Source organism: Artibeus jamaicensis, unplaced genomic scaffold (genome assembly GCF_021234435.1).
Source record: "Artibeus jamaicensis isolate MK-2021 breed Jamaican fruit bat unplaced genomic scaffold, CSHL_Jam_final contig_777, whole genome shotgun sequence".
Classification (NCBI taxonomy): Eukaryota; Metazoa; Chordata; class Mammalia; order Chiroptera; family Phyllostomidae; genus Artibeus; species Artibeus jamaicensis.
The window spans coordinates 2,061,927-2,084,392 of NW_026521966.1; the positions used below are offsets into that span (position 1 = coordinate 2,061,927).

General features: G+C 58.0%; 1 protein-coding gene across 1 annotated transcript; it reads right to left on the minus strand.

Moving 5' to 3' along the window:
- Positions 1 to 246: 246 nt before the first annotated feature.
- Positions 247 to 21,078, minus strand: SMTNL2 (smoothelin like 2). The gene is made up of 8 exons (XM_037133053.2): positions 20,581 to 21,078; positions 13,212 to 13,302; positions 12,479 to 12,721; positions 11,727 to 11,802; positions 10,573 to 10,752; positions 9,564 to 9,681; positions 9,116 to 9,267; positions 247 to 1,170 (listed from the first exon to the last, which is right to left on the minus strand). Exons 1-8 carry the CDS (start codon positions 20,977 to 20,979, stop codon positions 1,044 to 1,046), a joined length of 1,386 nt encoding a protein of 461 aa, XP_036988948.1. The 5' UTR covers positions 20,980 to 21,078; the 3' UTR covers positions 247 to 1,043.
- Between the last annotated feature and the right edge of the window lie 1,388 nt (positions 21,079 to 22,466).

The following is a 22,466-nucleotide window of genomic DNA, read 5'->3' on the forward strand; positions in this document are numbered from 1 at the left end:
GCTGGGGCGGACCACCGCTTGTCCCCCATATGCCAGTCAGCATTCAGAGACAGATCTGCAAGGGAACTCCCTGTTCACACTCCCTCTACCACGGAGTGAGCGAACATGACTTTCAACCTTCTGGACAAGTGACGTAGGTACAGAAACAGTAAAGCGGGTGCGGAAGTAGATTTTCGTTTGGTATGCGTGCAGCATCTCTCAGCCACAGGCCCCACATCCCCCAGACAGAAATAACAAACCTGAATCGAAGTTCGACACATCTTTTTATGTACAAATGGTCAATGGTACAGATGGCGTTACTTTTTATAAATATCTGCAGCAAATGCCCTTAAAAAGCTGTGAGTAAAAACTATCTCGCTACACAAAGGGCCTGTCCATCCCCAAAAGTGTCAACAGCAGGAGAGCCTATTCTTAGCCAAACACTTGTGGGGCCTCCAGGGAAGGGCAGAAGCGCTGGGGACCAGAGAAGAGCCTTCCCATCTCCCTAGAGAGCCGAGGTGACTTGAAGGTCATCTGTTGCCCAAGACCAGGGAGGGATTAAACTCTTTCTTCCCAAGGCTTCAGTCTTCTTTGTCAAGCTGCTGATTAAGCGTCTCTGTGTTTCCTGGCAGCAGCCCAGAGGGAGGGAGGAAAGGAAACTAGAATAGTGTGAGGAAGTAAAAAACTCTGGGTATTTTGATTAAAAAAAAAAAATCTTGGTAATCAGTGTAACCCTGTGAAACCAGATTCACCACAGGGAAAATGTGATTTAGCATTCTGGAATCGACAGACAAGCATTTTTTTTAACAAAGATAATTACTTAGCACCAATCTCTCTCTCTGGTAATTTTCCCTTTTCCTTTGAGCCCCTGGCTGTGATCAGCGCCCGCTCAGCAGTGCTTCCATCAGCGACACAACCGGGCAGGAGGGGGGGGCGGTCACGCACAAACAGCGCTCCCGCCCGATGCGCCACTTCTGGGGCCATCCCGACTCGGGCCACACAGGCGAGCGGACCCACGGTCTCCTCCCGGGCTTGCCACGTAGCTCTCTAAGCTCGGGGGGACTTCACTCGAAGCGACGCAGGTGATTGTACAGCGATTGGACGTAAGTGAAGACACACATTGGGTCCGGCTTGCGGCCCATCACCATCATGTCCTCCACCTCGATGAGGCGCTCGCAGTTGGCCAGGTTCCTGAAACACAGGAGCCCCATCAGAATGACGGTGCAATCAGCCAGCCCGATGGCCATCCTCACCGCCCCAAGGAGACAACTCCGCCTGCAGCTGGAGGCTCCCAAGCACAGCCCGACAGAACTCAGGTGGCCCCAGCAGAACCTCTGGAGCCACCGAGCCTGACGTGTTTCCCAACCCCCAACTCGGGAAGCGCTGATGCAACTCACTTCTACTTAAGCAGACTTACATTAACGTTCACACAAATTAAATTTCGCATCGAAATTCCACTCAATTAAATTCCACTATGAACACAAATGTTATTAATTTAGTCTAATTGTATTAAACACTTCAAAATTAAATTTAACTAAAAAAATTCAACGTAAATCAGCAGTATGTGGAAATCAGCATAAACTACAAAAATCAATGTACGGTTTAGTCCTTACTTAACATCATGGACAGGGTCTGCGATGTCAGCAAGGCAATATGTAATGAAGCCAACTTTACCGCAGGCTGATACAAACGAGAGTTCCACCCCTACGGCTTCCCACCAATGGTACAACAAAATGACGTTGAATGAAACATTATTCAAGGACTTGCTGTAAAAAGAAATTCACCCACATGCCTCCTAAAACTCTAAAGTTTCTAAACTTTTCTTTACCATGACCCATGGTTAGGAGATTTTTCATCGCAAGTCAGCACACATACATACATGTGGAAATTGTTTCCTAAAAATACCCTTTCTACTACCAGTATTTTATTTCTTATATTTCATCTCTATTTCTCTCCCCACCCTCCTGCTTTATTTTTAATGCTGGTATGAGCCACTAAATTGAGTTTACTATGTATTGTTGGGTTACAACTCACAGTTTAAAACATTGCCAAATTACTATGTCTTTACAGTACAGTTTGATATCAGCTCTCATGATTCCTTCAACTTCGTTCTTTATCAAGATCGCTGTGGCTATTTGGGGTCTTTGTGGTTCCACATACATTTTTGGAATATTTGTCCTAGTTCTATGAAATACACTGTTGGTGTATCTTGATAGGAATTGCCTTAAATATATAGGTTGCTTTGGGTAGTACAAGTATTTTAATGATGTTATTCTTCCTATCCATGAACATGGTACGTGCTTCCGCTTTTATCTCCAATTTCTTTCTTCACTATCTTATCATTTTCAAACTACAGGTCTTTTATATCCTTGGTTAAATTTATTCCTAGGTTTGTTTGTTTTTTATGGAATTGCAAATGGGATTGTTTTCTTAGTTTCCCTTTCTGATTGTTCATTATTGATGTATAAAAATGCCACTGATGCCCTGACAGGTGTGGCTCAGTCGACTGGAGTGCTGTCTTGCAGGAAGGTTGTGGGTTTGATTCCCAGTCAGGGCACATGCCTAGGTTGCGGATTTGGTCCCTAGCTGGGGTGCATGTGAGAGGCAGCCAATCGATGCTTCTCTTCCTCTCTCTCCGCCTCCATTTCTCTCTGTTTAAAAATTAATAAGCATGTCCTCAGGTGAACATTAAAAAAAATACAACTGATTTCTGGATATTTATTTTGTATCCTGCCACTTCACTGAATTTATTTATCAGTTATGGTAGTTTTTTGGTGGAAGCTTTAGAGTTCTTTATATACAGCTCATGTCATCTGCAAATAATGAGTTTTACTGCTTCCTTTCCGATTTGTATGCCTTTAATTTCTTCTTGAGTGATTGCTGTGGCTAGGACTTTCAGTACTATGTTGAATGTGAGTGTTGAAAGCAGACATCCCTCTTCTGTTCCTGATCTTAAGGGAAACACTTTCAGTTTTTGCCTGTTGAATATGACGTTGGCTGTGGATTTGTCATATGTGGCCTTTATTATGTTGAAGTATGTTCCCTCTGGTTCTACTCTGCTGAGAGTTTTTATTATAAATGGGTGCTAGATTTTAAGCTTACCTTTTGTGACAGCGTGGATGGACCTGGAGAGTATTAAGCTAAGTGAAATGAGCCAGTCAGAGAAAGAGAGAAAGACAGGTACCATATGATTTCACTTATTTATAGAATCTAATGAACAGAATAAACTAACAAGGTGGAGACAAACTTGGATACAGAGAACAGAATGACAGCTCTCAGAGGGGAGTCAGGGGGGCTAGATTAAAAAGTGAAGGGATTATACAAAGAAAAAAAGGCTCATGAACACAGACAACAATATGGTGATCGCCACAGAGGAGGAGGGGGAGTGGCGGGGGCAGGAGAGGGGAAAGGGGGGTAAATGGTGATGGAAGGAAACTTGACTTGGGGTGGGGAACACACGATACAACATACACATGATGTGTTATAGAATTGTATATGTGAAACCTGTATAATTTTATGCAACAACGCCTGAAGAGTTGTCCCTCTCCCTGCCCCGGCCCAGTGCCTCTTGCCGTGGGAACCACTGGTGTCACTTCTGGCCCACGGGTTCCCATGCATGTGGGGCTGCTCACTGGGCTGTAAAGAAAACTGACCCCTCCACCAGCCCAGCTCGGAGGCGGCTGAAGGTCCCAGCTTCGTGGAGGCAGGATGATGAGTATCCACAGTTAAGGGACATCACACTGCTTCTCAGCACTGAGTCCTGCAGTAACAGCCGGCATCCCCTGGAATGCCGAGCTGCACTCCTGCCCCAGGCACCGGGTGTGGCTCACCTGGCATTATCATGCAGAACCAGAAAGGCAAAAACACCTGCACTGGGTCCAATGTCAGCTGTGTGCACTTTTGTAGCTCCAGGGGTCCCCAGTCTTTTTCACCCATGTCACTAAGTGCATGACTGGTAGGGTTCCTGTCCCCTTTCATTTTTACTTGCTACATGACTGGGCAAGAGACTTCATACCTCCGGGCCTCAGTTACCCTATCTGGAATAGCCACCACACTCCACGGGGCACGTCAGCATCAGTGAGCTCACCCCCACACACAAGATGGAACGGCGCCCGGCACATGCAAAGAGCTCAATAACCATTAGAGACGATCGTTCTGTCTCTATTATCACGCCCGAATTTGAAATCGAGGTAGCCAAGTTCAGATCCTGAATCTACCAGTGGCTTCACCTTTCTGTGCCATTTCCTCGGCAGAAAGTTAGGCTCCTGCCTCTGCTCCTACTTCCAGAGGGCTCCCACTCTGCTCCTCTTTGGGAGGTGGTGTGTCTTCATGTGCCTTGTACCCCAGAGCCCGAGAACCAGTCTGCATGGTTCATGTAGCACCTTCTCCCAGTCCTCACTGTAAGCCTGGGCTCGCATGCTCCGAAGACAAGGACCGTGACATTAGCGCAGGGCCCAACTGGCCTAATGCCAGGCCTCCTATCAGAAACTAAATGTCAAGGCGAAATGGAGACATCTGTCCCAGATCCCATTGCCGCCTCCCCCTCGGTCTGGAGCGGCAGCCTGTAAGAAAATCCGACAGCTTTGTGGGGTGGCGTGCGCTCTGGCCCAATGAGCGGGCACCCTTGCTCCCCAGGTCGGGCCAGAGCAGGGCTTGGTGTCAGGAGAGTCGGCGCTCTGACAAGGGCAGGCATGCAAAGGTGCTTTGTCAATGGTCAAGGTCTGAAAACCTGAGTTCTTCTGAGAGTCCTCCGGGGACCTGAGTTAACCTTCCTGAGCTATCGCTTAGCCTCTGGTGCCCTCCTCCTCACCTTCAGCTCAGGGAGAGCCCCTGCCTCCCCCTCCCGCCCTCCCAGGGCTGCTGTCAGAGGGGTTCGGGAGTGTGTGAGCGGGCTCTGCACATGTGCCAGGTACCAGCCCAGAGAGCGTGGCCTCAGCAGACCCCCCGTCAAATGGGGCAGCATTAGTGCCCTGAACCCAGCCTTGGGAGAGAACTGAAGTACCATCCTCCGAACAGCTCCACCAGAAGCACCACTGTCTCCGGGAAGGCCCTGCCCTGGCTTGCTCACCTCCCGGTCCAGGGCAGGGGCCTCATTTCCTTCAAGGACAGTTCGAATCCCTCTGCAGGTGGCACTGGCCGTGAGAAAGTTTCCCCTAAATTTCTCATACTCTTCACACTTTACACTTTTGGGTCTCATAAGGCTATTCTCAGGTTAATCCCCCCCCCCACCGTACACATACACACACACACACACACACACACACACACACACACTCACACACACACAAAGCCCTGTTGGAAGAGAATCTTCATATCCATGTCTCTGAAACTAAATATTCTGGTTCCCTCACTGCCCCCAAAAGGTGCCTGGGACCCCATTTGCTGAGCCAGTTCTAATGTCTTTCCTGCCCCCCTCAAGGAACACACGCAGAATTGCTGGCACGTCCCAGGTACTGTCCAGCCTGTGCAGAGAGAGCACAGGCTGGACAGCCTTCTTTATTCTGGAGGTTGCGCTGACCCTCAGGGGAACGACATCCCTGCCCAGCCAGCAAGTCTTCGAGGTCAGAGTGGCGGTTGGCAGTGGTATCACCCTGGCGTCACCCTCTGCTGCCCAGGTAGCAGCAGGGGGAGGGGGCTGGCTCCCCCAGCACACGGCCAGGGGACTGGGCCACACCTGCCAGGTCCGGACCCCGGCCGACCCACCCCGACAGTAACAACAAGACGGCCAGAAGCTGCAAACACAGCTTATGAGGCAGGATATGAGGAAACAAAAATGATGATCAGCAACTTTCGCAAAAATATTTAAGTCTCAACTATAAGAGGCTCCAGTTGCCTTAAAATTTTTTTTTTAAAAACCTGCTTTCGTATAAATGATACAAGCTTGTTTTAAGTAACTCAAACACGGACCGGTCCACAGCAGGAACTGCAAATCACATGTCACCGAGCAGCAGGCAGGAGAGTTGACATCTGTGTACTGGCCATTTTAAATGAGTTTACCTGGCCCCACCTCGTCTGGGGTGAAAGGGGCCTTAGGGGGGTCTCTCCTACTCCAGTCTACCGTGATCTTCAGCTACGACAGGGCGGGCTTGTGAGGGGGACGCGGTAGGGGGAAGGGTTATTTTTATTTATTTAAGCCTTCTCTAAGACCAGGATGCCAGGCCCCGACTGCAGCCTCCTATCTGGTTTTAGGGAGAGACACATGGACACTACAAATAGCCTGCCAGCCCCTGCTGCTCAGCGTAACCCGAGAGCAGGGCACATTCCCCGCAGGGCAAGTGGGCGCTTCAGGCTGCACGTCTGGCTCCAGGGGCGATGAGGGGAACAAGGTGCGGAGGGTCAAGTGCCCGTAGAAGGGGCTGCTCCTCCTGCTCTCCGGGCCCCGCACACCTGTCCCCCTAGAGGAGCTCATCTTGCTGTCAGCGCCACATCCGAGCTCGCACAGATTAGGCCACAGGGGATCTTCGAAACCATAAATCACCGCGGGGGAGGGGAGCACAAGCTGCCTTTGCTCTGCAGGTGTCTGCTGCATCTCTGCACTTTCAAGGCCCTGGCTCAAGGAAGGATCTGGAAACTTCTCCTTCCTGTGTGCGGTGGACCCGACGTTTGGAGGCCCTGTCCGTGTCTTCTTTTCCCTTCACGAGAGCCCAGGCTCCTCCCCTCCCTCACTGCCTGCTCCCAAACTGCGTTTCTAGGCTCCAGCCTGCCACCTGCGTGGCTCCTGATGGCCTCTGAGCGCCCCGCGTGTCTGCTGGGCTTGGGCTGGCAAACCTAAGGGACATCAGAGAAGACACTGGCCGACAGTATCCTCAAGCAGCTGTCCCTGTGCTTCTTTCCAGCCTCTCTAATCAGCCTATTGTCTAAGTAACTGGGGACCCAAGCCGCTGCCTTCCCAAGAAGCCTCAGACAGACGCAGCCCTGTCCGCTTAGTACCTCCGAGATAATCTCCCGGGTGACTCATGAGAGCAGGCATCTCCCCAGACTCTGAGCAAGTACTGCCCCCCTCAAGTCAGCAGAAAAACAAGAACTCATGCCAGGGGCCTAGCGGACCATCCTCCCCTCGCCCCAACTGGGAGCAGACCCAGGCCACAGGAGGCAAAGCTTTTCAGCCCCACCGTTTGCTCTGGGGAGGAGGGAAACGAACCCTGGAGCAGTGCCCACCACTGCTCTCCCGGGCTGGGAACAGAAGAAACATCTGTTTGGAGTCTGGAGGCTCTGCGAGTGCAAAAACCACGCTGGGAAAGTACAGCCACAAGTCGCTCTGACTCCGGCTGCCAAGGGAAGCTGTGTTCCCTGTGAGCTACGATGCAGGGCCGCCACCCGAGGCCCAGGGCCTCCCTCTCCTGGCCACAGGTCCAGGGCTGAGAGCGACTATGGCAGCCAGGGCTTGAGCTGGCACGCCTGGCCCACTGGACCTGGTGGAGAACTCTGAAAGCCAAGTGTGGCCTCACCCACTGGGGTGGGTCTTGGGGTGCCTATGGCAGAGACCCGGCCCTGCAGACCCTGATTCTGGACTGTCCCCATTTCTAGGCTTCAGAAAGCTGAGCCTCATCCTGGGGAAGCGCCCCTCCCCAACATCGTGCACTTGGCTCAACTTCACCATCGTCTGGATCCAGTTGCACAACACGCTCCATCCAAAGCTGTTTCTGCAATTAGGATGACAGCTAATCCCAAGCAGCCAAGAAAGAGAAGGCTTTTAAAGTATACAAGCCGTTCTTATGACCCCAAGGGGGCCGAGAGTCCAAGCGCGTCATCCGAGACAACACAACAGGGGCAATGCTCATGTTCCAACAACTCGGGCCAGGGATCAGCCAGCAGCCAGGTCTCCATTCTGTCCCCAGGGCATCGGCTGCTGCTTAGAGGGGGAGGGGTGGCTGCCTTGGCTCCAGGTGAGCCCTTCAGGACCAAGCGCGGGTCTCATCACCTGGGACTCCTTCCCAGCCCGGCTTTGGTGGGTGTGGGGGATGAGAGGTGGGGTGGGGAATGGAGTGAGGAGGCCAGGCCGGGCCCAGGAGCAGGTTCCTCCACCCAACAAGCCCAGCAGAGCGCCCCCCAGACACGGGCACTGGGCACAAGGACCGCAGACAAAGGTCGGCTGCAGAGGCTTAAGTCACAGGCACAAAGGCAGGTGGGTGGGCAGGAGGGGATGAGAAATGTGTCCTCCAGGAAATAGTGCTTTGGGGACACCTTCCTTCCCTCTGGCCTTCCTCCCCTTAATTCTACAAGGCTCAGCACGAGGCAGCCCTGACCGCCCTCATCCGTGCCCCATGCCACTCTGGGCTCCAACGGACCACAGGGTTGGCCCCCTGCCCTCTGCCTGTGTCCCCCCAACAAGAGCCCCCGGCATGGAGGCAGGAGGAGGGTGAGGACAGGGCATTGAGTGTGCCCCAGCTCCCTCCCTGCCCCCTGCCCGAGCAGGTCACTATGAGCTGGTCACATCCACTGCCCAAAAGCACAGCTCCTACCAGCCGGCCCTCCAGACACAGCTATGCTCCCTGGTTTCCTACAGCTTTGGGCTTATTGGCCCACGGGCACTGCAGTGCACCTGGCTCCTTCCCTCGCTGACTCAGGATGGACGCATCCCCACTTCGCCATGCCCCTGATGCTCTGGGGGTTGCCCTCAGACAGTAACCAAGTGCCCAACCGACTTCCCCTGTGCCTCCTGATGCCAGAATTGCCTGCATCCCATCTTCTCCCGATGAGCAGGGCTTAAGAAGGTAGGTGATTTCATATGAAACACTAGAACAATGTCTAGGGAAGCAAAAGTCTACTTATTGGAGACTTTTTAAAATGGCAGATGATATTCAGTTTCTGGCTGATCAGCAGCTGTGGCTTGCCCAGGCACCTGCATCTTTCCACCAGCCCCAGCAGGGTGGACTCCATGCTCTGAAGGACCTCATCCTACTGCCCACCAAGCCCTGTCTGTGGCTGGTCTCCCAGAGTCCCCCCCGGAGGCCAGCCACCCGCAGGCGCACCCAGAAGAGGACCTACACAGGACACAGGCAGGCTGGAGGGTCTCAGGGCCTCGGCTCTGTGGACGGCTGCCCCGCACTCTGCCCACCCCCGTGCTCCACTAGGCAGAAGTCGGGCTCCGGGACTGGCCCGGGGCTGGTAGCCCAAGGGACTGCCAAGTACTCACTCAGCCATGGTGAATGCCAGCTCGAAGTTCTTCTGCCGCTGCGTGGGGCTCAGGGTGCTGTAGTCGAAGGCGTCCGGGAAGAACGAGTGCACCAGGGCGCAGAAGGCCATCCCGTCACTCCAGCTGGAGGAGAAGTTCTGCAGGTCCACGTGCTGCATGCAAGGCAAGGTCCACGCAGGTGAGTAAGAAGGGTATGGCCCCACCTGACTGCCCTACCCAACCCACCCCCACAGGTCCCTCCCCAAGGTCCACCGTCCACCCAGCACAGCCACAGCCGTGGTTGCCAGACCTCACCCCATAACGGGCACCAGACCAGTCTGAACAGGCCCAGGTACAGGACCCCTGGGTTTGCTAGGGGCTCACTGGGGAGGTATAATTTCCGCCCCGGGTGCTGCTTAGTCCAGCCTCTGGCCAACGTCCCAGGGGCCAGGGTGGGACCCTGGCTCACCTGGTAGCCGAGAGTCTTGTTGCGACACCACTCGAGCAGGATCTGCTTGATGCTGCTGGCGCTGGCAACCCCAAAGCTCTGGGACCGCTTCAGCTTGGCGCGGGCCTCGCCTTTCCCCCTGTGGAGAGAGCGCAGCCTGCCGTGGGGGCCATCCTTCAGCTGCCATCTCCTCTAAGAGGCAGGGGTGTCCCCAGTCATTCCCAGGGGGGCCCTACCTGCCCTGCTCCCCCAGGGGAGACTCTGTCAGTACACGGCCTCCCTCACCCCCCACGGCCACATCTAGACGTGAGCCCCACACACCAACCACACAGCCGCCCTGGATGATATCCAACAGGACCCCCACCCCCAGCTTCTAGGTGCCCCCGAGAACCCCCTAACCCCTATCACGCCCCTCCTCCTGAGCCTTCCTCTGAGGCCATCCTGGTGCAGATGGTTCTTTCCTAGCCCAGAAAGATGGTTTCCTCCTCTGGACCCCAAGGACACGCCCTAACAGCCAAGGTGAGTTGTCTGGGCCACTGGGGACACTCCCTGGGTCCATCACCTTCACTGGGGTCATAGCCTTTGGAGCCAGCTCGGGGGGCCTTCATCACCACCAGCTGTGCTGCACCCCGCACGCAGGAGGGCCAGACAAATGTGCAAGGGTGAACCCTGTGTCTAGCAGGCAGCTCCAGGCCCAACGGAGGACCACAGGGCACTTGGGTCCTATGTGCCCCTTTCCCGATCCCATGGGAATCCAAATCGCCGGCCTTCCTGTCACTCCCAGAAACCAAAGGGGCTACAACTCACGAGGAACTTGGGTGTAAGGGTAGCCTGTGAGCCCCGTCTGGGAACCAGGGAGAGAGGAGGGCTCTCACTGGGCCTTGCCTGCCCCCCTGCCCCCCAGCCCACCCTGTGGCCCAGCCCCGAGAGTTCACGCTTTAGAAAGGCCCCCTGTGCTGTGCCTGCCAGGCCCCGGTCTGGGTCTGGGCCTCTCTGGGAGCCCGGCCTGGCCTGGGGCCGGCGTCCGTACTTGCCCACTGCATCCTGCTCCCACTTCTCAAACAAAGCCTTCCGGGCCTGCGCACTGGAGGTTCGGGGCAGCGTCTGGGACCTCACCAGCTCCCGGCGGCTCTCCCCCTGCCGATGGGCCTGAGCGGTGGCTGGCATCTTCAGGGAGGGGGGAGACTGAGGTGGTGTCACCAGAGGTGGGCTGAGGAGAGAACCACCGAGTCAGGAACACGGGTCCAGCTGTCACTAGGTCACAGGGACTCCTCCTCCCCACTGAGTGTGAAATCAGGCAGAAATTGGGGGGTGGGGGCAGGCTCCGGTGGCAGGTAAAAAGGAGAAAGCGCCGCTTGCTCCAGGCTCTGACCGGTTGGGCAGGTTTTCTGAACTGGCCCGCCCCACCAGCTCAGGGAGAATGGGCCCCTCACCCAGCGAGGTGTCGGTGGGAGGCGGGCAGGGGCATTCTCTCAGGCAGCAGGTGAGCCCAGAGCCAGTCCCGCCAGAACCAGACGCACCCTCCCCCCACCTCCAACAGATAAGATCCCCTTTGTTTCTTGCCTTCTCCCAACAGTTGGTCAGAAAGTCACAATTATTTTATTATTAAAAAGAAAAAAAGAAGAAAGTAAGCCAAGCCAGTCCCCCACCCCCATCTCCGATCACAGTCCAGCTGGCCTGGGGGGACACGGGGACACCCAGAGGCCAGCAGGAGGCCTGTGGCACTGGGCAGCACCTGCAGGCCCACCCCAGCCTGCGGCCTCTCCAGGTACCGTCTCGGGCCTCGGGCAGAAAGCTGCCCGGCTCGGAGGGACCCTGGCCAGGGTGGATCGATAAAGAGGAGGGTGGGGGACCCTCCTACCCTCCTTCCTCCAGGGGGACTGAGACACCCCTCCCGTCTTTTGACAGACTTGCTTTGAAGGGTCCATCGAGAAACCAGCCTGCAGCCACACTTCTCCAGACGAAACTCTCCACCCAGCCCCACGGCCTCCGCACGTGCCCCAGGCCCACCCAGCACCCCGAGGCCCCCGTGCTCTGGAGGCGACAGGCCAGGGCGCGCGCCCCCTCCTGCAGTGGGTACAGGGAGCTCCCTGCAGGCGGCTGGGGCACCCTGGTTCCGGGGCAAAGCCCAAATGACCCCCAGGGAGCGATGACCCCACCCACCAGGAGCATGGCTGGACTCACCTGTCATTGCTCCTGCCTGCTGTCACTGCCCCATAGCCAGAGCCCAACAAAGGCCGTGGGAGAGGAGAATTCTTCTCTGCGGGACAAAGGGAGGGACAGAAATAACCGACCCTGGTCTCCGGAGGGCCAGCCCCTGCCTGCCTCCCTCATCTGCCCGGCCCTGCTCAGTCTACCCAGTGCCACTCCAGGCACAGGGAAGACCCCCGGGCCCAGCCGGCCCTGTCCAGGCCAACAGCTGAGGGGAATGGAGGCCGGATACTTAGAGCAATGACCTAAAAAGGCTCTCAAAGGGAGCCCACCTGCTCTGGAGAGCACAGGGCCTGGGGCCTCCTGCACCATGCATCAGCTAACACCCTGTTCCCGAACACTCATTTTCGAGGCCCATGCGGCCCCAGCCTGGTCTACCACTGAGGCCCGACCACAGGCCAAGTCAGGCCTAGCGGGGGAACTGTGCCAAAATGTGCAGGGCAAAAGGCCACCTTCTAACTTCTAACCACAGCCTCAGCCTATAATCAAGGCCATGGTTGTCCCCTGCAAAGGACGATGCTATTTCATGGCCTCTCTGGGAGACGAGTCTGGCGAGGTTGGGACCCATGGGAAGGTGCAGACAGGCTAGAGAAGGGAGTGGCTGTGACAGGCAGGGCAGCTGGGGCCTGGCCCCAGATGTTCTGAGTTTCCGGCTAACCACCCCCCAGCCCCTGCCCGCCCTCCCAGGTCAGAGTTGGGGTCTGCCCCCAAGCCCCTGCTCCTACCACTGGGACTGGGAGTCCAGGGTTTGGTGGCCTCACTGGGACTTGAGCTGAGGCCCCCCAGGATGGCAGCAGACGTGGGTGAGAGAGCTGTGGCTGAGGTTTCCCCAGCAAACCTCTCGGAGACCCGTGTGACAGCCATGACTGGCTGGTGGGGAGGCCCCAAGGAGAGGCTCATGGGGCGAGGCTTGGGGACCTCTGGTGCTGGGAGGGTCTGGGCAGCCTCAGGGGTTCCATCACCTGGACCTGGAACATGTGACAAGAAGGGGCAGAGCAGGTGTCAGCCGTGGCATTCACAGGGGCCTCAGATGCCCCAGGAGGGTTCTAGCCACCCTGAGCCCTCCTCCACCTCCTCCAGGAAGGCCTCCCTGACCACTCCAGCCTCCCTTACCTCCCCCAGATGGGGACTTCCCACCACTCCAACCAGAGCTGACATCTGCCCCAACTTCCCCAACAGCCAGGCCAATGAGCACCCTCTGCCATTAGCCCACCCTCTGCCCCGCTGAGGCTGGGACAGCTCCTGCTTGCACTCCTCCAAAAACAGGCAGCTTGCCCCCTTCCAAGATCTCCCACTTCCCCTGTGCTGACAAAGTCCGCTCCACCCTGAATGCAGCTGCCCTCCTGGTAACCTCTCCACGGCTGCGGTTTAGGCTCCAGTCCCCCCACCCAGCCAAGGGATGGCGGGGCACAGGTGCACAGCTGCCAAGACCCCTGAAGCTTCCCATCCACCTCCTACCTGCCCCTGGCTGGTGCCCGTTCTCCACGATGCACGGGTTGGAGGTCCTCCTCATCTCCGACTCGCTGGCCTCGTCCTGAAGATCCACACTCTGCGGAGACACAGACCCCACCACAAAGGCCCAGTTGGCCGAGGCTGGCTGCCCACCTCCTAGGTCAACCCCCAAAGGGCCCCCTGATTCCGGCAGAACAAACATCATCCACCAGTGAGAGAACTGGCCCCGAGGACACACCATGACAGGCCAAAGGTACACAGCCAGCTGGGATGGACCCAGCCCCAGCTGTTGAGCCCCTGGGGTCCTAGGAGGCCAACGCTTCACTGGGCTCATCTCAGGACCCAGCAATGCCAGGCATGAAGGTCAAGACAGAGGGTGCGGAAGGAGTGTGTGCAATGGCCGCACCCCTACCCCAGGCTGGACCAGGTGACTGGGGAAGGGAGAGCCTGACTCCGGCTCATCCCCGCTGGGCAGGCCGGCGTGGCGGCCTGTGTGGGAGCGGCTGGCACCCAGAGATGTACGTAAACTTGCTCTGGGCCAGCGATGGCACCAGGGCCCTCCTGCTGAGTCCTTCCCACTGGGTACAGGGTCGCAGGGTTTGCCCGGACATCTGGAGCACAGGGCTCCCCAATCCACTTTACGCTGCAGAAGTGGAGGGGTGCAGAGAGAGCCAAGACCAAGAGCCATCGGGGAGCCTGGCATCCTGGCAGTGCCGCCAACCACCAGGCAGCCTGGGTTAGGTCATGCCCCCTCTGGGTCTCAGTTTCTTTGTTTGAAATATGGGAGTAGGCTATGCAAGTGCCATCTGAGCACCTACCAAGTGTCAGTCCTTTCTTCTGGGCAGGCCGCTTATACCAGCTTGCTTTTCTGCACCCCCCCCCCACGTATGTGCTACTGGCCCCATTTTACAGAGGGGACTTGAAGACCAGGAGAGGGAACGTACACAGTGCAAGGCTACAGCCAAGATTTGTAGCCGGGAGGGACATCCTTCTCCTCAACCATGGTCCTGCTCCTCTTGCAGTGAGGGAAGGTGGGAGCTCAGGGTGTCTGTAAGGCCGCCAGGGTCTGCTGGCAAGAGGGGAACCAAGGCAGCCGCCTCCCAGGGACTCTACTAAGAGCCCACAATGGATGGCTTGAGAGACGTAGGCTCTATCTCTCCCTAGATGCCTCCAGGCTGGTCCCCTTGTCTGTAAGGTTCCCAGGTGACCAAAGCCCCTCCCTGGACCTCAAAGGCTCAGCTACTCCTGCAACCAGTAGGACAGGTGGCAAGCCTAGCACGGAGGAGTCAGGGCAGTGGGGGATCCCGGGCTGTGAGCAGAGCGGCCAGCACCAAGGCAGCATGAGGGTGCATGCCTCAGACAGACTTCCCCCAGCACAGCAGGTCGGGAAGGGCTCCCCAGAGCAGGGGTGCCCGAGACACGTCTGGAGTAAGCCAGGTGGACAAGGAGGGGAGGCCATTTCGAGTAGAGTGACTAATGTCTGCAAAAGCAGGCAGACATCAGGGCACAAAGCATTCTTATCCAGTGGCAACAGAAGTACCACACAGCCCAAAATGCCAGCCCCAAGAACTTGGACTTGACTCCTTGAACAAGAAGGAGCTCAAGGTCATCACTTTTGTGTTTTTAGGGACATCCTTTAGAAGCCAGGACGAGAGTGGCACGGAAGAGGGAAACCAGAGGCCAGCCACCTTACTAACCTCCAAAGTGGGGAGGGGAGATGGGGCAGTGGGAGAGCAAAGGGCAAGAAGGCCCCAGAGCCCTGGGGAGTGAGTGGATGTGGGGGGAGGAGAGGACGCCACTCCTCCCCCAGCCCGTGCTGGGGCCTGAGTGATGGCCTGGGAAGGGAAGGGAAGGGGCGTTGGTGGGGAAACAAGAACTTCAGCTTGGGACCTGACAAAAGCAAGGTGCCCTGGGGCGTCAGGGAACTGAGGTCAGGAAGTAGCTGGGTCTGTGAGCGCGAGGTTTAGCAGGGAGGACGAAGGAGCAGGAGTCTCAAATCCAGAGCACAGCAGAGGAAGAGCTGGCATGGGGCTGACGGGGCCGGGGAGGAGGCACCACAGCCATCCGAGGGCGGGAGAGGCACCCGCAGATGAGACCATGAGGAGCCCCTGGGCAGGTGGGAGGGAAACCAGGAGAACGTGGAGAAAGGCAGGTGGAAGGGTATCAAGAAGCCCAGCCTGTTGGCGGCAGCCAAAGGTGGCCCCAGGTCAAGGAAGAGAAGGCCAAGACAAGATCTAAAAACCATCCATGGGGTTTAGCAAAAAACAGGTCACTGGCACTGTTCGGGAACTGAATAGAGGTGGAGTGGGGGGAGGGCACAGGAGATGGTCCAAAGGAGAAGTGCAGGGGTGGGGAGACCTTGTAATAACTTTAGCCGTGAGGGGACAGGGACAAAGCAGTTTGAGGGGTTCTTTCAGAAGAAGGGAGAGGACTTTACAGTCGGAAAGGCTCCGGCAGGCCAGGGGCCCCTCTGCGGGCGGGGCCTCTGGGAGACTGAGAAAAGGCAGGACTCGGAGCCTGGCCCTGGAAAGGATGTAACCCCTCAACTTCTGATTCAGGAGGGCAGATGGGGAAGGGCCAGGCCTGCTCCAAGAAACAGTGGAGAAGGTGGGGGTGCATCTCCTGGCAGCCCAGCATGGGGAGGGCACCCCTAGAGCGCCACCATTGCTAACCTGAAGCCAAGTCGGCAGGAGGTGGAGAAACGGTCCATCCTGAACCCCAGCCCCCACCTATCGCCTGGCTCCACCCACCTCTGGGGTCTCCAAGTCCCCCCACCCACCCTGCTCTGGTCCAACAGGTTCCACAGGCCCAGGCAGGGGCCTGGAGGGACAGGCTGGTGGCGAAACCATTTTCCCAGGAATGTGGGTCTCTATAGGGTGGGGGGGACCCCACAGACACCTGCCCCTGAAAGTTGCAGGCCCACACCCCCCAGGATGCCTCGGGGGACCAGACACTACTACCAGACAGGAAGGAGGTTCTGGACCGGCCAGATTCCTGCCAAGGGGAAGGGCATAGGGTGAACTCATGCTGAGGGGACCCCCTGCATCAGGTGGCGGCTGAGCCCAGACTCCCAGGTTCACCTGCCCCTCGCCCCTCCATCTCTGTGACTAGAGTCACTCCTCACCCAAGGAGCCAAGGGGCTATTTGGAGACCAGCCTCCGACCCACCACCACGCAAGCCCGGGGCAGAGAGGGTCACCGCAGGCACTGGCAGAGTCAAGGTCTGGGACTCGGGTCTCCTGCCCCACGAAGCACTCTGGCCTTGCAGAGGGCGGTGAGGACAACTCAAGACAAACTCACCTCCCAGGACCCAGGGCAGGCTGCACGGTCCTAGTCAGAGGAGGCAGAGGAAAAGGTGTGAATAGGGCGTCCGCCCTGGCAGGGCCAGAGCCGTAAGCCAAGGGGCCAAGCTGGGCTGGAGCAGCATTCCTCCTCGGACCCAAGCCCACCCACAGAGGCCTCTGCTCGTTCTCCCAGGGGTCTCCCTTGGTGGGGGTAGCCTGCCTTGGCCGTAGGGAAGGGAGCCAGGGAGAGACCTCCGTGTGCCCGACAGACACCACGGGAGAGGCCTGGGGACGGAACGACCTGGCTGTAGCTCCCCAGGCTCCGGGTCTGAGCTTTGTTTTCGGAAAGGGAGGCCCCCTCCCAGCGCCTGGGAGTGTTAGGGGACAGGTGGAGATGGGATAAGTCTGATTTCGGAGACCCGCTCACTGGGGAAGTTCTACTCTTGTAAGAGCAGGAATAGTATTTCAGGTACTCTCAGTACTACCTGACCCCACGCAGGTTCACGTGTGCCCAGCTCGGCCCACGTAGGGCCAGAACCCCTATTCCAAGCCCGTTAACGCGCCTGCCCTCCTCCTTGCTCACGCCAGTTTTAAAGAGTCAATCCAAACTTCTCCCCCAAGCATTTAACTCCCTTATCACACAATGTGTCTGGGAAAGGAAGGCAGATAAGGCGAGTCTGGTTTCTTTCATGGTCGGGCCTGACACCTCACTCCTGGCAGTAATTCCTAAGGGACTTCACTACCTTGGCCATGGGGGCCCAGCGGCTCCAGCTCAGCCGAGAGAACATTTCCAGGGAACAACTGTGGCCTAGCCTCCAGGGCTCGGCCTGGCCTCAGGCTGCTGCCACCCACCGTGGCCCCCCAGCCGGCTCCCTCCACCCGCCAGACCACAGCTGTGGCTCTGTGGACTCTTTTGTGAACAGTTTGGGCTGATGTCACTGCTAAAACTATTTACCCGACTCAGTGGGAGAGGCCCTAGTGGGCTGGGCCAATACCCCTTGGTTTAGCTGCAAGGAATCTGAGGTCTAGCTGGGAGGAGATGGCCCCAGAGCCCCACAGTAAATGTCCCCAAACCAGCTCTGTCTGCTCCAGGGACGCAGGCCTCCCACAGGGAGTCCTCCCTGGTTACCCCCACCCAACTGCCCTGTCCTCTCCCTCCTCCCAGAGCCTCCCTGGCTGCTCTTCTGTCTACTTACTACCTGGCTCCCATCGGACCCATCTAAGCCAGATGAACAAGGTCCTTAGCAAGGTCGAGGTCTGTGTACTCAGAAGCTGATTATATGATCAACGCTTTCCGCGCTGAGTTCAGGGCACATTTACATGCTGAGTACGGCCCACCGCCAATCCTGTGGTCTCTACTTTAAAGCAGCAGGGTGCAAAAGGGTCTCCCAATCTCACTGCTTGTTACGGACGGGCAGCGTAACACCAGCTTCCACAATGCCTGACCAGAGCCACCAGTTAGAGTGTGCAAATGAGACCCTCACACCCAGAACACCCCTGCAATGCAGACAGCGGGGGTGGGAGGTTATGAGAGGCCAGGAGAACAGCAGCCCCTGCACTCAGCCTTGCCCCTGTCCAGCCGTGCCCTGGAGCCCTGATTCCCTGACCATGACCAAGCACCCAGTTACACACTGTTGGTCACAGCACATGAGCGGGGACTTGTGGACGGCTCCACACAGCCCGAAACTAACTGGAAGCCTGTATCAGGGCTTTGAGAGGTGTGTTGCAAGGAAGTGGGGACCAGTCTTGTAGTCAGGCGGGAGGAAGCTGCCTCAGGCCCGAGAGCCACACGCAGGAGGCTGCGGAGCCTCTGACCCCGCTGGAGACCCTGGCCATCCTCTATCCACACCCGCTGTTCGCCGCACCCCAGGCCTTTCTCAAGTCCACAACCAACTCCCCCACTGTGTATCCATCTTCTTCCTCCAGTCGCTGCAGTGTCGCTTCTGACCCCCAACTTCTCCCTGAGGGCTCTCCCCTCTCATTTCTAAAGGTGGGCTCTCTGGGACCCTCCAGCTCTCTGCCAGCCCCCCGTGGGAGGACATGCAGGGGCGGCAGCACGCGGTGTGGCGCGGCGCGAGCCCACGCCTCTGCCCAGGGCTCCTGCCCACCGCCTCCTTCTGCACAACTGAAGACCTCACCCACTCTAGAGCTTCGACTCCCAGCTCGGCCCTGATATCTCCCCATGGCCTTGACCACTCTTAGTGCAACAGGTCTGTGACTCCACCTGCTCAGGGCAGCTTCGCCCTGGGTACCCCGCTCCCCTCACACTCAGCAGGACCCAAACGAAGCCCCGCACCTCCGCCACGTCTGTGACCCGGCACATCTGTGACCCGGCAGTCCCTCTGCCTCCCGGCTCACATCCACAGACGCTCGCACCCTGCCGATTCTCCCTCCGACACCCGCTCCAAGGCAACCCCAACTCTCCAACCACCCTCCAGCCACCCTCCAACCCACCACCCATCCTTGAGGGAGCTCACGGGATACAGGGAGGACCCATCCTTCCCCTGCCCAGTGTCTCTCACCCACTGCCTCCACCTGAGAGGACTAGCTCACCTCAGGTGATCGTGGTCAACTCCCACTGAGAAACCTGGATGACTGGAGGGAATCCTCCCACATATGTACACGTACACATACATATACATGTATGGCTCTGGGGTTAAAACTTGGGCAGCTGCTTCCACGAGCAGACGAGTAGCAAACGCAGGGTACGATAAAACCTCAGGAGCAGCCCAGAACACAGTTTATTACGCGCATGTGAGCCCACGGTGGTGACTTTATACCATGCACATGTAGTGTGATGCTCATAGGACAGACTAAATGTACCCCTGTCTCCAGATACTTCACAAGGAGCACTGCGACACCCAGGGCTCTGCTACCAGCACATGCTTAAGTGCCTCTCGCACCCCGAGGACAAAGCCCAGCTCCCTTTGTTCAGCATCCAGGGGCCTCCACAACTTGCCCCTCCACTCTCAGAGCCAGGGAGCCCGTTCAGTCTTTCAGAGGATGCTGCACAGCCCCTACAGCACGGAGTCTACACCAGCAGCAACAAGGCCTGGGCCTTCCACATGAGCCTCCCTGGGACACCTGCTAGGAAGGGATGAGTATGTTTGGGGCAGAGCATCTGTTCTGGCTGCCTGCACGGTTTGTACTGTTCTGGCTGGGGCTATCTGCCACTCAGGCTGGGGCCTCCAGGGGAGGGCCGATCCGACCCCCTCCCCCTGTCCCGCTGAGGTGCAGCCCCAACCCACACAGGAGACCAGAGGGCCTGATGGATTGAACCTGGAAGGGGCAGCAGGTGCGGTGCAGACTGCTCACACCCAGGCCCTGGAAACCCAACCCCAGAGCACATGCCTAAGCAGAGTGGAAAATCTCACCTAAATCTGCACACACCCTGGAAATATTCTAACCGGGCACTCCAGAGGTCCCCCTGCTCAGGCTAGTGAGTGGCCCACACCGCCTCTGCCCCACCCCACGTGGTGTGGGCCTGTGGCGGTCACTGAGCTCAGGAACCTAGGCACTGCTCAAGGCTGGTTTCTCCACCTCTCTCTTCACGGTAAGGATTTGCCCCCTGCAGTGCGAGTTCCTAAACCAGGCTGCCTGGCTGCACCTGACTAGACTGTGTCCTCCCCTCCCCCACAACAGGACTTGAGTTCTCAATCTGGGTTAATCGATAACTGGAACCGTCAGGCCTCAGTGGAGCGGCAACGAGGGGGGCGCGTGAATGGAGGTGGGGCAGCAAGGCATACTGACCGTTCCAACACGTCGGCGAGGCCCTGGGCGGTGTAGAACGGCCAGGGGCCAGCTCTCCGCGCCCAAACTCTTAGTGTCACAGGACAGCGGGGAGAGGGAGAAAGAACTCGGAGCTAACAAGTCCCGGCCCCATGGAAGGAAGAGCGCCCGAGACAGGTGCCGCAGGCCGGCCAAGTTAGTGCTGCGCTGCCCTCTACAACTCCGAAGTGGCAGGCGGACTTCCACCACCGAGTCTTCGTGGTCGGTGGAGAAACTGCCCCCAGCACTCGCACTCCAGGCGGCTGGGAGGCACCTACGGAGCCCCACTCCCCGGCCCTCGCGCCCGCGCTTCCTGAGGCTCACCTGGCTGCGGCCGGACAGTGAGAAGGTGGCGTGGCTGGCAAAGCGTGCGGTGCCCAGGCGGGGCGCGCGGTCGCGGACAGCGGGCGCCGGAGGAGGGCTGGGCGTGCCTGGTGTGCCGGGCGTAGGGGACAGCCCAGCCGCCAAGCCCAGCGCCTCCACCTGGCGCGTCAAGCGCTCGAGCTGCGCCTGCAGTCGTTGGTTGTCGCGCTGCAGCTCGGCTACGGTGCGCGCCAGCGGACTGGCCAGGCGCACCGCGTCGGCCACGCGCCGCTCCACGCCGCGCTGCAGCCCCTGCATGTCCTCCTGCAGCGCCCGCACCGCGCCCTCCAGCGCCGCCTCGTAGCGGCCCAGCGCCTCGCGCACCGCGCGCGCCTCCACGGCATCCGGGGCCGGCTCCATGGCCGAGCGGGATGCTCAGGACTGAGAACGAACCTGGCAGTGAAAGAAGCCAAACTCCGCAGCTCTCCGCCGCGACTGGCGGTCCGAAGCTGGGCTCGTCGCAGGGGCGGTGGGAGGGGCGGGTAGAGGGCGGGGCGGACCCCGGAGCCCCGAGACTGGGTGCCGTTCGGCGGGGGGGCGGGGCCTCGAGGGCGGGCCTGGGGCCGGGAGGTCCACGACATCCCGGCCCTCGGAGACCTGAGGGGTCGGTAGGGCGGTGGGGGCCCTCGGAGACACCTAAGAAGAGCTCGCTCCGCCTCTCAGAAGCTCCGGTGCAAGTCGCGGGGGAAGTGCTGAGTCCGATTGCCCCTCCCCCGAACAGCAGCGTGCGGCCCGGGAGAGGGGCTGCAGGCCCACCGGAAGAAGGCCTCGCCCGCCCCTCCCCAAAGTGGACTTTACTTTGGAGACCACAGACGTGGGTTATGCTTTCCCTAGGCCTTCTCAAACCGCAGGTCCCGGGCCCTAATGGGGGTGGGGACTTCCCGACCTGAGAGCAGCAGCAGCAGTGCCCAGCACTGCCCCTGACACCGATCCTGTGCTAGGCGCTGCCTTCTCTACCACTTGGGCACTCACTGACTCTCATGGGCACACACTCACCTGTGGGACCTTTGCCTGGACTTCTCTGCACCTGTTACAACACCTAAGAGAGAAAAAGACAGGCGGTGAGGTTCCCTCACTGTCTCTCCCCTCCCTGCCCCACTGTGTAGCAGGAGCTTGTGGCCTTCCCACCAGCGGTCAGCAGGGGCCCTAGGCTCACCAAGAGGCTCAGTGTTAGGAGATCAGCAGAGGCTCAAATCAAACAGAGAAGAAGGGGCTTAGGGACTAATCTCGAAATCCTGGGATGGAAGAGTTCGGGACTAATCACCTACTCCCTCCATTAGAGTCTGTCACTAGCCTCTATCCGTAGGCCATGGCTCCCACCTCTGTTCCCTCTCAACAGTACTTTTATGCCTGAACCCAGATTTTCCTCACTCCCAACACCCCCCACCCCTTCACAAGAAAGGGAAGAATGGAAACAGTTGTTCCTTTAGGATGATAGGATGATGGGCACAGATACAGTAAATTTTCGTGTATGCTGTATTGTAAAACTGATTTAAAATAAAAATGGGCACATCCTATCCTTGTCTGTGCAGAAAACCTTTCCTGATTAGCCCTCTCCTGCTCAGGCCTGGCCCATCTAAAGAATTCCTGGTGGCTGGGCAGGCACAGCCAGATGACTGCAAGAAGAAGAGATCTCCAAGGCTTGGTCCTGCTGCGTTAGGCTTCAAAGATGTTTGGGGCCACAGACCTCCTGGACTGGCCTGCAGTGCCCCAAAGGAGCTGGATCGGCCTAACAGATGCTGAGTGCTGGTCCCCCCCTTCCCCCTCCACCTTGGGGACAGGAAGCAACGCTGGGTTACCTAATCCAAGCAGCCTTCCAGCAATTATTTCATGAGAAAGTCAAGTGC